The sequence below is a fragment of the Lepisma saccharinum genome, chromosome 26, assembly GCF_977018435.1.
Source record: "Lepisma saccharinum chromosome 26, izLepSacc3.1, whole genome shotgun sequence".
NCBI lineage: Eukaryota > Metazoa > Arthropoda > Insecta > Zygentoma > Lepismatidae > Lepisma > Lepisma saccharinum.
The window spans coordinates 8,980,208-8,993,419 of NC_139254.1; the positions used below are offsets into that span (position 1 = coordinate 8,980,208).

Genomic DNA, 13,212 nt, shown 5'->3' on the forward strand with positions numbered 1-13,212 from the left:
ACTGGATCCACTGGAGTAGTAGCTTCGACGCAGTCCCATAAACCACAATCGATCAGAGTTAATTTCATTAAGAACTTCCACGTGGCGTAATTCTTAACACCTTCCAGTTTCTCGACGTTCGGTTGTCCACCAATATTAATCACGATTGGAGTCGTCATTGTTCTTAGTGTATGTAGTATCGAATTTGTTTCAATTTTCTTGTCACCGTAATTTCAGTACAAGAAAAATCACACAGCACAAAATTTTGATTCAAAGCTTCACAAGCACTACATGCATTATCATATCATGTGATCAGTCATGAGTACATCACAAAATTTACGATAAAATTTTCCACTGTGATGAAACAACTCAAAAGTACATTGCAGCACAGTTTTTGAACACCTGGGCTGGGCCCATAACTTGTTAAAAATTTGCAGCCATTACAAACCTGATACTGCATATGCATAATGATTAATACGCCAGACTGAACATAAGGAGATTTATTTCTCTTCTTAGAAGCCACACAGACACAATAAGATGGAACAAAAAAATTAAGTCGCTTCACAGACTATCTCACACACATGAAAAATTAACATGGACATACTTGAGTATGACAATGTTTGGACAGAAAACATTTTAACAAGTTTAGCTCTGGATTACAGATTGCTCTGCAACTTTAGACAGTGGGAGTCTCTTCGGGTGGGAACTTTTTTTAAGTGCACTCTTTTCAAACTTGCCGCGATGCACAAAAAAATTGTAGTTCGACAACTAATTGTCGTAGAGATATGAAATCAGTTTTGTTTCTCTTCAGAAAGACAGAGCTTTTAGCGGAAGAGGAATTTATACCTTTTGCCTCTCAATAATTAGTGTTAAAGAAAGAAGAAGCAAATTGATTTTTTTAAAAAAAAATTGGCATTCGGCATTGCCACAGGGGCACCGAAGTGAATTTAAAAAAATGTAGTATGTTGCAGTGGTACACTTCCACAACCAGGCAAGTTTTGTTAAAAACAGAATGATACTACTTGTGAAAAAAACAATACATAAGAGCAGCAGTGTTGCCAGTTTACGGAAACAATTTCATTATTGACAATGGATATATTGTTTTGTAATTCGAGTATGTAATACCTTTAGAGCATCGTTTCTCGACCTATGGGGTACGACACACTGCTGGGTCCCGAGGGGGCATTTGGTGGGTCGCGAAGTCGGACTCGAAAATTTATTTACTATATTCTAAGAACCAATTACATTTAAATTACCAAGATCTATTGTTTAAACAATTTAAATTCAACTTGTGTTGTACGTAGTCTAAATTCTACATTTCTGTTATTCACGCTCTACCATTGCTTTTAACCGGAAACTCTCAACTTCATCATGTGTGTTTAGTTACATGTTAGACTAGAGCAAATTAGTATTTTAAATTACATATTTACTTGTCTAGAATGAAGTATGTGTAATTTGTTTAAGCAAGCGTAAAAGAGGGATTCTTAATCTACTCAATGTTAGCAAAAATATGATCATAAACTGGGTGCACACTCCTACAAGTTATTCTGCTGGATCCCATGCTTATGGTCCCATGAAGTGGAATATCCTTCAAGGTGGGTCCCGGACTGAAAGAGGTCGAGAACCACTGCTTCACAGGCATACAAATGAACAATAAAGACAGAACTGAAATATTGTGTGTAGTTTTCAAGGTATGAGGTGTCAATTACTGCCATGTGGAGGTTAATTTGATCGAAACCAGCCACCCCGAATGCCATAATTTGGGTGGCTTCGCTTGAAATCGGCTGTCCTCTGGAAGTTAATGTTACAATATTCATCAAAATTTAAACTCTCTTGGGCATTTTTTTAAAAAAGACAGGCCATTTCTTTTACGGATATTATAATTTAGTTATAAAATTGCTAACAGTAATCAAGACACTTACATGTACGATCCAGCGAACAGTCCAATCCTCCAGCCCCATCTAAATGCACCCTTGCCAAACGCCACTGTAAACTTGTCCTGAAGTTGTTTCTGGAAACAAATCGTAAACGTCATTATGATTTAGTTGATTAACATATGGAGTATAATCTAGAGCCGAGTCAATACCACTTTCAACTAATACCGATACAGATACCCTTAATGATTCCCACCAATACCAATGCTTGAAAATTGTAACAATTAAAAGTTATTCAAAACATTGATTAATATTAGTTGGTGAGCATTCCACTCCAGTTACAATTATAACACCATTAAGCCTTGTTTCCATGATTATGAAAAAATAAATAGGCTGACCAAGGCAGTAATTTATTTGATTAAAAACAGAAACTAAACGTAACGTTTCAACCTTCTAGCAAGGTCTTCTTCAGACTCTGTATCAAGTACAAAAGTAAGAAGATACAAAAACAGGGCATTATATATACACACAAACATTACTCTCTCCAGACTATTAGAAAGTTGTTATGGAACTTTCTACCAGGTGGCTTCCCTTGTCAACTGTACTTTCACCTAAAAGGCTAAACATATTTACTTCCATATAGAATGTGGTTGGGCTTTATATCTCACGCTCTTTTTCCTTCATTTTTCTTCCTTCTCCTCTCCTCTTTCTCTCTTGTCCTTTCCACTCTTTCTAACACCTTCTTCCATTCTTTGTTTAACTTCAGTCCCCCATTCCAGTTCATTGTGTCTTGTTCACCTTTCTTATCTATTTCCTTGGCTTCCTTACATTTTCTCACTAGCATTCTCTTCTCCCTTCCTATCTGCTTAGCGTCATCCCACTCTATGTCATGTCCTGTTTCTCTCGTGTGTTTAAATATCGCATTTTTCTCTCTCTCTCTCTTCAGTCGTACATCATCCCTATGTTGTTTCAACCTGTCTTTCAGCCTCTTTTTCGTTTCTCCTATGTACACACACTGACATTCTTTATATTTTACTTCGTAGATAATCCCTTCCTCTTCCTCTTCTCTGTTTTCCTTTTTCTTGTTTGCATTCTTCGCTATTCCATAACAACTTTCTAATAGTCTGGAGAGAGTAATGTTTGTGTATATATAATGCCCTGTTTTTGAATCTTGTTAATTTTCTACTTGATAAAGAGTCTGAAGAAGACCTTGCTAGAAGGTTGAAACGTTATGTTTAGTTTATGTTTTTAATACAATAAATTACTGCCTTGGTCAGCATATTTATTTTTTCCAGTTACAAGTTTTGCTTTAAAATATTAAAAAAATACATCAATATGGATTCAAAAAATACAGGTTTTTCACATAACATTGGTACAAAATCAATGGAAACATAATTTTTGGATTTGTTGCAGACCTGCGAACGATTAAAATCAAGAAAAAACATTGACTGGTATCGATAAATAAAATCCAACTAACTCTTTCCGATACTGGTACAATGGCTCAGCCCTAAAAAATCTATATTGGTTTTGTATTTTTTGATGGCCAAAGACTGGAGAAGGCCGTGTCCAAAAATCCTTCACCCATTATTAAAAGAATAGGGCTAATTATTTTTAATGGTGCATGCTTCTTGATTTCTACTTAAAAATAATTTGAAAAATGGATAAATTGCATTCAAATATGCATTTCAGTGTAGATATTTTTGCATTTCTGCAATAAAAACTGACATTTCCAAGAAATTTCACACAGTTACAGTGCACATCAGGAATTAAACACCTCTAAGGCATGATCATTTGGAATTTTCCAAAGTCAGGATTGGAAAAGGAAGTTCTTTTTTTCTGATCCCAGTACCGAACAAAAAAAACAAACCAAAAAAAACAGACCAAAGCAAACCCACATCGAACACTTGTAACCACTGATTGATTTTTGGTTTTTATTTTAGTTTGCATTTCTGTCACTTTTGGCAAATTGCAAATTTGGGGATGAGTGATAAAACTGATGAAAATACATCCACAAAGAACACTCATGCCCAAGTTCAGATTCAAATTGGAGTTTGCTATGGGGTTATCCATATGCATGTCTATGGACCGGGTTACCGGTCAGGCCTGCCGGACACAGGCCAATGTTGTCACATTGGATTGGCAGAAAAGAGCCAAATCCCGCCTAAAACAGTGATACTATTTTTCTGAAGCAACTAGAGCTAGACCGCAAACCCAAGGCTGGATTTAACTACTAACTACAACTGAGACAGTTTACGTAATAGATGAAAAGATAAGTACCTGGTGCAATTCATGATTTGGACAAACCTTGCTCCAAAGTAGTACGTACAGATCTTCCCTTCCACCATTGGGGGAGCGGAATTCTGTCATCTGCTGACCGCACAAATGTCAGACCCGAGAAATGTGTGGTTCTTCTTCCCCTTTCCACTTCTTTGCAAAGAAACAGAGATGAAGAATTGGCAAGTCTTGACCACTATTTACTGGATTTTCGCGGTAACTTTCTCATGAGTGATAAGTGGCTAAATCACTGAGCAGATTGCAAAAACAGAACGAAATGAACAAAAATCTAGATCGAAGACATTTTTCTTGGTGGAAGATGATAATTTCTGATGGCCGGTAACAGTTTTGAAAAAGTAATGCCATGCCACTGGTTCTTTCAAATCACCGCACTATTCCCTAAAAGTAAATTTCTGCATTATACAGTGCGTACATTTTAAAACCGACCCCGAGCACAAATATGAGAAATGTTACAATATAGTGATCTGCGCAAATGTTACAAATCTTACAACAAATGTTGGAAATGACGTCCTTCTTGCAGGATACACATGTTCAGACGCCTTGTCTTATTCCTAGCAACCTTATGGAGTACTTCTGCGGTGATATTCTGAATGGCAACAGTGATGTGATGCTTCAGCTCTTCTAAGGTGTGTGGTATACCAAGACATTATTATGCAGTTTCTTGAATGGTTCAAACCTGATGAACGAATGTGCTGGTTTCAACAGGATAGTGCAACTTCCTATACGTCTAAATCAACTATGGCGACGTTAAGGGAATTTTTTGGCGACAGGATTATTTCACAAGGACTATGGCCCACCATATCTCCCGATCTCTCAAGTCCAGACTACTTCCTCTGGGTTCTGTTGTTGAAACAAACTGTATACACACATAATCCATACACCTTAGAAGAGCTGAAGCATCACATTACTGTTGCCATTCAGAATATCACCGCAGAAGTACTCCATAAGGTTGCTAGGAATATGGCAAGGTGTCAGGACATGTGTATCCTGGAAGAAGGACATCATTTCCAACATTTGTTGTAAGGTACTACATGCGCAGATCACTATATTGTAACATTTCTCATATTTGTGCTCAGAGCCAGTTTTAAAATGTACGCACTGTATTACATGTCTAATAACAACACGCTCTGAGTTTTGCTTCATATGCATATTGTAAATACTGTAACCAAGAACAAACTCACCTACCTGTGCCTCCCTAGTGCTAGTAAAAGCCGTTGCTTGATTCCTCTCAACGAAGGTCATGTAAGCTTCTCGAGAATTTATAAAGCCTCCAATCAGGGACCCGGTGAAAGTGCCAAACAGTGCACACTGGACAGCTGAATAGAATTCTGGACTCAGATTTCCATACTCACTGGAACAAGCCAAGAATACAGAGTTAGAACAAGCAACCATATAACTTTTACATGCATTTAGAAATAGAACTGAAAATTTTCCAATTGAAGAAATGAGTATTATGAATGGACCTAGACAATACTTTGCACTTACATAAGTGTGCTGTAAATTTAAAAGTGGCAATAGGTGATAACACCATGCATGTGCTATAAGTAGAGGCACACATTTTTGGTAAATAAAAAAGCAAAATTTCGGTACAAAAACAGAGCCAATTTTGGGTGTAAAAGTGGTAGTGAATAAAATTAAATTTTGCTGTTATAGTAGTGAATAAGCAGTATATAAAATGATATTTTGGTTTTAATATTCTGTATATAATCCTAAATTTGATTTAAAAACTGAACTTATTAAACAAAATAAACATCTAATAGCACATTTATGCAGTTGCTGGAATATTAAGTTTATTCCTGTATAAAGTGTCCCATTTTTGCTTCTCAAATATTTACAGCAGAATGAATCAATTTTCCGTTAACTCAAACTTTAGAAAGTGTCACGTCCGTAAATAAACTCTAAATTTCGTATTTAAGAGTCAATTTCACATTTTGCAATTCGTTTGCATCATTTCATGACAAAACAGGGTAGTAAAAATGCACCTCACAACTTTCAGAAACATGAAAAATGAACATTATAGCATGTTATTTCACATTTTATGTTTTCCTCGAAAAACGAACTGTACTTGCCTCTAGCTAACAGGCAGTGAGCATTGTCAGCTAAGGCCCATGTCGATACGTGGAGTACCAAAAGTGGTCAGTACAGCAAGTGCTATTGTGTATGTATGAGGTTGAAATTAACACCATTTTGTATACTGCTCTCGCTGCACCTACTACTTTTGGCACTCCACACATCGACATGGACCCCAACTGACAATGCTCACTGCCTGATAACACATGCACAGTGTTAGCACCTATTCCTGAGAGTGTGGCCACTTTTAAATTTAGAGCTCACGTATTTTAATGAATACAAAATTATGCAATACCCTTGACCCTCTGTAACCCCTCCCCAAGAAATTGAAATATTTTGCATGGTATACGAATGTTATGTTGTTTGTAAACATTTTCAGTTAATTTTAGCTGGCAGAAATATGTTATTGTGAAGTAAAGTATGCCTGTTACCTTACGGTGAAGCAGAACAGTACCTGAAGGTTTCGCGGAAGTAAATACAGCACCCAACACGACATTCCACAACAGCAGCTATAATTTTACATCATTAGTGACTAACTGATTTGTTATATTTTACTTCGCATTTGTGCCACTTTTGTCTAATTTGTGAAGATGGGGATGACTTGATGAATGGACACTCACAAACATTCATGCCCAGGTTGGGATTCGAACCCAGGACTCCTTGCATCATAGCACGACATGCTAACTCCTCCACCACGGGGGCCAGCATTTTACATCATTAAGTTAGGAGTGGTAAGTTTGGCATTTATAGCAATTTCGGACATGTTCTCTCACTATTCTAGCATGCACACAAACGGTTTTACTAATAAAAAGCTGTGAAAATACTACGAGATGGCAGGTTTTACTTAGTCTGACCATACCTCCGTTATTTGAAGGGCTCTGGTGTAAAACATGGTGAGTGACATTTTGGTCATTTTTTAGTTACAAAGTAAAATATGCCATCCTTCAATTTTCGAGTGAAATTGCCACGGCATACAATTTGCATTGGACTCAGTGAAGCCTTCTGAAATTGGTAAACACAACACGAAAACAATTTATCTACAGTATAGATTCTAATAACCTATCTTCTTAATGACCAAAATGTCACTTACCATGTTTTACACACAAGCCCTTCATTTATGTTTTTTGTGTACTGGAACCTATTTTATATAATGTAAAAAGTCTAAACCCGTCGATTTCAAACAAAAGGTCAACATAACTCTCGAGGGGTACAGTGGGTCAACGGGCCCAAATTATACAAAGATAAACAGTTAAACAAGGCAATAGTTTTTAACTTTTAGTAATGGTTCTGAATGTTTAATAACTTCTGCAGTTTTATAGAAGTATTGGAAGTATCTACTGGGAACAAATGTGGAAGTGAGTTTGAAGCTTGAGGAAACTAAAAAGCACACTTAAAAGTTTCGCCAAATATTATTTACAGGATGAATTGTGTGATTTAAAAAGTAGCTTCACAGTGAGCAGCTCTTCTTGATTTACAGCCGACACACACATCAAGGGCAGGTGGAGGATTGTACACCAAAGGCTCCCTAGTTTGCAAAATGCAGTCCAGGGTGTACAACGAAAAAGGGAAGTTGACATTTCGGTGTCTTCGAAAAGGTTTACCCCTTGACCCAAGTAAACGAACGGCTGTTAGCAAAGAATCATATACAAATATATTGAAGAAAACAATTCTTCTCCAGAAAACATGCCGTAAGACTCTGAATTATCTGATCGTAGACACAAACACAAATCGAATGATGTAAAAAAATTGCATGAACCGTAATTACTTCGAAATTAAAGTGTTTTTCTTGCTACTACTTTTCAAATAATAGTTTCTCTCATAAATAGTATTTGGTGAAGCTTCTAACTGTACTAATTAGGTTTGGCGTAACAAGGGCTACTCCAATGTCCTTTTTGGGTAATTCCATGTCAAATCAACCACTGCATATGATGCCATGGATTTGGCTAAATTTTGGTATACAGGTTTCTTATCATCTGAAATGTAGATATACCAATATATAGATCAATATAGAGATACCATATCGAAATTTCGACTGAACCTTCAGTAGATATGTACCAATATGTGCAAAATGTTTAAAAATTTCTTTTTTTTGGAAATTGTAAAATAAAATTTTGAAACACCTTTTAATTTTTTTTTCGCAAAAAAACAAAAAAACAAGCATGTTGTATATCAAATGAAAGCCCTCTTCATAACCCTTAAAATAAGACCATGCCCAGCCCTGTAGTTGAAACAGGTCTCTTGCAAATCATAATTAAAATTTCAGCAGTGAGCAGTTTTTGGGCAATTTTATCAATTTTCAAAATTCAATAACTCATAAACCGGCAACATGAAAATATTTTCTATATATCAGATGATAAGAAACATGTATACCAAAAATTAGTCAAATCCATGACATCAAATGCCAAAATTTATTTTTTATTAGTTTATTTGACATGGAATTACCCTTTTATGATTAAAAAAAAGAGCTATAAGAATCATAGCTTGAGTAAAGAAAACTTATTCATGTAGAACTCTTTTCCATAAAATTAATGTGTTAACTCTCCCATATAACTCTTGTGCCCGGTTCGCTCAACGCGTGTTAAATTTTAAAGAAGCGTTAAATCAAGTTAACGCTACATTAGCACATCGAGGCATTTCTCCAACCATAGTTAAGGCTAACACACCTCTAATGTCATCGTTAAATCTAAAGGCACTCTTTTGCTTCATTAAAGTACTTAACAGCGCATTGTGTTGTGTCGGAAATAAGATGGTGAAATTGCGTATGCCAGCTGTTGTGTTGAAAGGTTATCCCAAACCGATTTGAACACATTATTTGCATACCATCGCAAAACGTACACTAGTTCGATTTCTTTCTACAGCAAAAATAATTTTCCCATTTCGTATTTCATATTATAAATTCGTACTGCAAATCAGAAATCACATGTAAGTTTGAAGGAGAAATATTGTATCTATGTACTTTTTAAAGTTTGGCATCGTGATCATCACACATTATTCAAATTTTATTAATTTTGCCTGTTGAGTCAAAAATATATACTTATAGTTAATTATACGAACTTGATTTTTTTTAAATGCATATTAGGCTTCCAGCTTCAATGCACTGTAACCATAAACACAAAATATCGCAGGTGTTGGCATTTCGTGCATGGACATTGTAAGAGTGTACATATTTGTTTGTAAAACACACTACCATCCCTTCGGAAATTATTCCTTGTACATAATACAAGTGGTAATGGTACTGTCTAACAGTGCACTTGTTTTCTTTACCAGTTATGATAAATCAAATGTAAAATATCATATTAATCAACCGTTCCATGTACAAGGTACATTTTCTGAATGACTACCATTTCATCACATAATGAATAACCAAACATAATGTAAAGTATCGTACTACACATGTATGTTTCATTAAGAAAAAAGCTTAATCCTAAGCAGTTTCAGGTATTGTAGTTTTGTGCATGGACATTGTAAAAGTATGCATATTTGTTTGTAAAACACACTACCACCCATTCGGAAATTATTCCTTGCACATTCCTTCGTACAAGAAGTGTACTTGTCCTTCCTTTTACCATTTATGATAAATCAAATATAAAATATCGTATTGTATATATATTTTTTCTTTAAAAAAAAACATTTGTACAAAACAAAACAAACAACCATTCAGAAACATCTCTTGTACATATATGGTTGAACGGTAAGCATACTGGTAAACAATATACGTGCCTTCTTTTTTTGTCAGTGATTATTTGGAAACAGTAGATTTCTTGTTTGCAGTGTCACATTCACATCAGTGGCAAAAGAAGTGACATGCAATATTTACATATTATTTAATTGCCATGGCACAGCAAGTTAAGTTATGCATGGTGTACATTTCGTGAAATGTTCTCTTTTGTTGAGGAAAATTATTATCGCAAACACACGTTCATTTCTATCTTTAGGCCTCTTTTGAAATGCCATCTTAATATAATTAAATTTATCAAACTTCAAACAGATTACCCTAACCTAGAAGAGTAGTTTTTTTTATATATATATGATCTTGTATTGGCAGTCGGTAGGCACTCATTTAAATCTAACTTACGAAATGATAATGTAACTGTTAATCCTAATACATAACATTTTCGGTGTGTGGATGTAAATATCTAGCTAACATTCATTTCGTAAACATATATTTATGTGTTACACATTACTTTATTTATTGTTATTCCTGGGATTTCATACAAAAAAAGACCAAAACAAATGTTTCGGAAGAACGTGCTTACTCATAGTCTACTGTCAACAGTGCAACCAATCAAAACGTTGTATTTCTCGTATCAAGGTATGAGAATAGCAAAGAATCAAAGCAAAATGCATCTAACATGTCATTAGTTAACGGGCCTATAAAGTCGCTTGAGGGTCATTCCACGCCAAACCATCCAATGGTGGTTGCATGACCATTTTAGAAAAAAAATCATTTTTAGTACATAGGTTTGTACATGTTTCTAGATATCAAAACCAATGTTCAAAAAAATTTATTGTCTTTAGTTCTCCTGGGGCAGCCATTTTTCCAACATGGTGCATGGCTTTTTTTGCTCATGTAGTACTTTTCAGAAACCTTAATATCTCAAAAACCATTAGAGCTAGAGACCTGAAACAAAATTCATTTTGTAGCTAATGAAGTATACTTCCTATGATATTCAGGTATGTTTTGCTTGAAATTGCATCGTAAGTACGAAAATTATGGTGGAAAATGGGGTAACAATAGTTAAAAAATTGCATTTTTAAGCCCGATTTTTTTAATGAAGGGGTTTAGCCTAAGGCTTGATTTTTTTTTCGTGTGTAGACCTACCTGCAGTGTGTCTGTAAATAAAATATCAGTGCTTAGAAATGCACCCCTTTTTTACAGCATGGGCTCAAACATGGCTGTTCATTGAATTTTGACAGTTTTCGGGGTTAAATATCTCAGATGGGTCCCCTTTAAAAATTCTGAAATTTGGCACATAGGAAGCCCTTCATGAACCTATCTCACAGTAAAAATCTCAACTTTTAGATTCAACTCCTTTTGGTAAATATGAGGTAACGTATGTCACCTAATTTCTGACGTTGCAAAGTAAGGTTAAAATATATCCCATACATAAAATAATGAAGTCTTTTCTTCTTTTAAATTTGGGATAAATAAAGCCCCAGAAAATATAGTAACATAAGGTTTTAATACTCGACTTACCAGAAATTGAAATTGCAAGGTATGACAATTGAAAATCTGAGAAATTTCATTGCAAAAGGTTTGATTTATTAGGTACCCACAACCAGTTGGTATTGTCAGCTCCAAAACTGAGCTTCCGCCATATTTTTATCAATGTATCAGTACATGCAGCTTAAGATAGGCAGTGGCATGTCCAGGAATTTCGAAAGGGAGGGGAGGGGGGTTACATATACAGTAGAGCGTCGATTATCTGAACGTCGGTCAACCGAACGACCGCTTAACCGAACTGTGTACTCGCTCACTTTCAGATATCTGTAATGAAAAAAGTACGTGACTTAGCTGCTCGTAAGTGTGTAGGCTTGCTTAGACAGACCAAAATAAAGGATTTTTTTAAACGTTAATTTTGTGTACTGTGTGTATTGTTCATGCAAAATGCGTATGTAATATGTACATATTTTTGTTTAATAAACTGTACCACATACTATATATTCCTACTAAAGTTGCCTTTGTACGTTACTTTGTAATACATACTTAAAGAGATTCCTGTTTTTATGAATAAATTTACTGTACAGTACTTCTTTTTGGCAAATAAACATGTACAGTTCGATTATCCGAACAAACCAGTTTTCCGAACACCCATGTCCCCCAATTACTTCGGATAATCGACGCTCTACTGTACTTCTTTAGTATACAGCCCTGTTTTTGCCACATTATCCTGCCTTTGACGTAATTGTTTATGGAATTCTAGGCTAAAGGTATTGGGTTATGACCCCCACAAACCCCTCCTTGGGCACTCCACTGAAAGTAGGCTATTTATTTTGGAGTGTCAAAGCTGGTAGAATATATTTTCTTTTGTTTCCTTTATTTTCCACATTTTTTCTTTCTCCCAAGAAAAGACATTCGTTGAAATAGATGTGAGTCATGCATAGCAGGAGATTCAGAGACATGTTTTGATAGGATGTGAGGCAAGCCTGGAATTGATCTGTGCATGTACAATCTCTGCTGTCATTCTTCCTTTGCCTAATGTGCCGAGAGTAGTGACTTGTGAATGTTCGTTATCTGTGACAGGAAATGGAGTGTTCTGTAATATTTTTAACTGGAGAGGACTGTCATAAATACCCTTTTGGTAAGGTTCCCAAAGACCTAACTAATCTTAACAAAGTCAGTGAAAATGATAACACTTCTTAGGTCAAGACTACATGTGTATGGCTTAGAGACAATATGCAAATACCATTAAATATAGCTATTATATGGTAAAGTATGTTGTGATCTTCAGAAGTACCACTTAAAGAAAAGGTTAAGTAAGGTAAGGTAAAAAGTGTCAAGAAAGCCTTATACCAGTTAAATCAATATGCCTGATATGTTGAGGAGTAAAAGTTTCATATGTGGAGAAAGTGACTCACTTAAATGCCATAATTGAAATCATGTCTTTGTGCCATGCCAAAGAAAACTAAAGGAAATGCATGAAGTCTGTTCTGTTTTTTATGCATCTCCTGTTTCAAAACTGAGGAGGCTGATTGCAGAAAAACAATAAAGTGATCTTGCTCGAAAAACTATTAACATCCTTCAAGGAGTGCAAAGGAAACCGGAAAGTAGCTTTTCACTAAGTATTAAGTTGAAGAAAAGGAAAGCAAGTGTGACAATCATATACTTGAAATTATAAGAAGAAAAATGTAAATGAGCAAAAAACTAATGTTGAAAAGGTCAGAATCATCAGTTTGATTGCTACCACTTGGTCAAGAAAAAATATGTGATGAATTGAAGGTTTCTGATAATTTACTTAGGAACTTAGTGAAAGAACAAAGAATTCTGCCTGAT

At 35.4% G+C, this 13,212-nt stretch overlaps 1 protein-coding gene across 1 annotated transcript in view; it reads right to left on the reverse strand.

The window, feature by feature from the left end:
• 140up (RPII140-upstream gene protein) overlaps positions 1-13,212 on the reverse strand; it is a 28,713-nt gene that overhangs the window by 11,100 nt on the left and 4,401 nt on the right. The window contains exons 2-3 of the mRNA XM_083112842.1: positions 5,334-5,499; positions 1,902-1,990 (exon numbers count right to left, since the gene is read on the reverse strand). Coding sequence (XP_082968968.1) covers positions 1,902-1,990; positions 5,334-5,499 — 255 coding nt within the window. The remainder of the gene's footprint in view (positions 1-1,901; positions 1,991-5,333; positions 5,500-13,212) is intronic.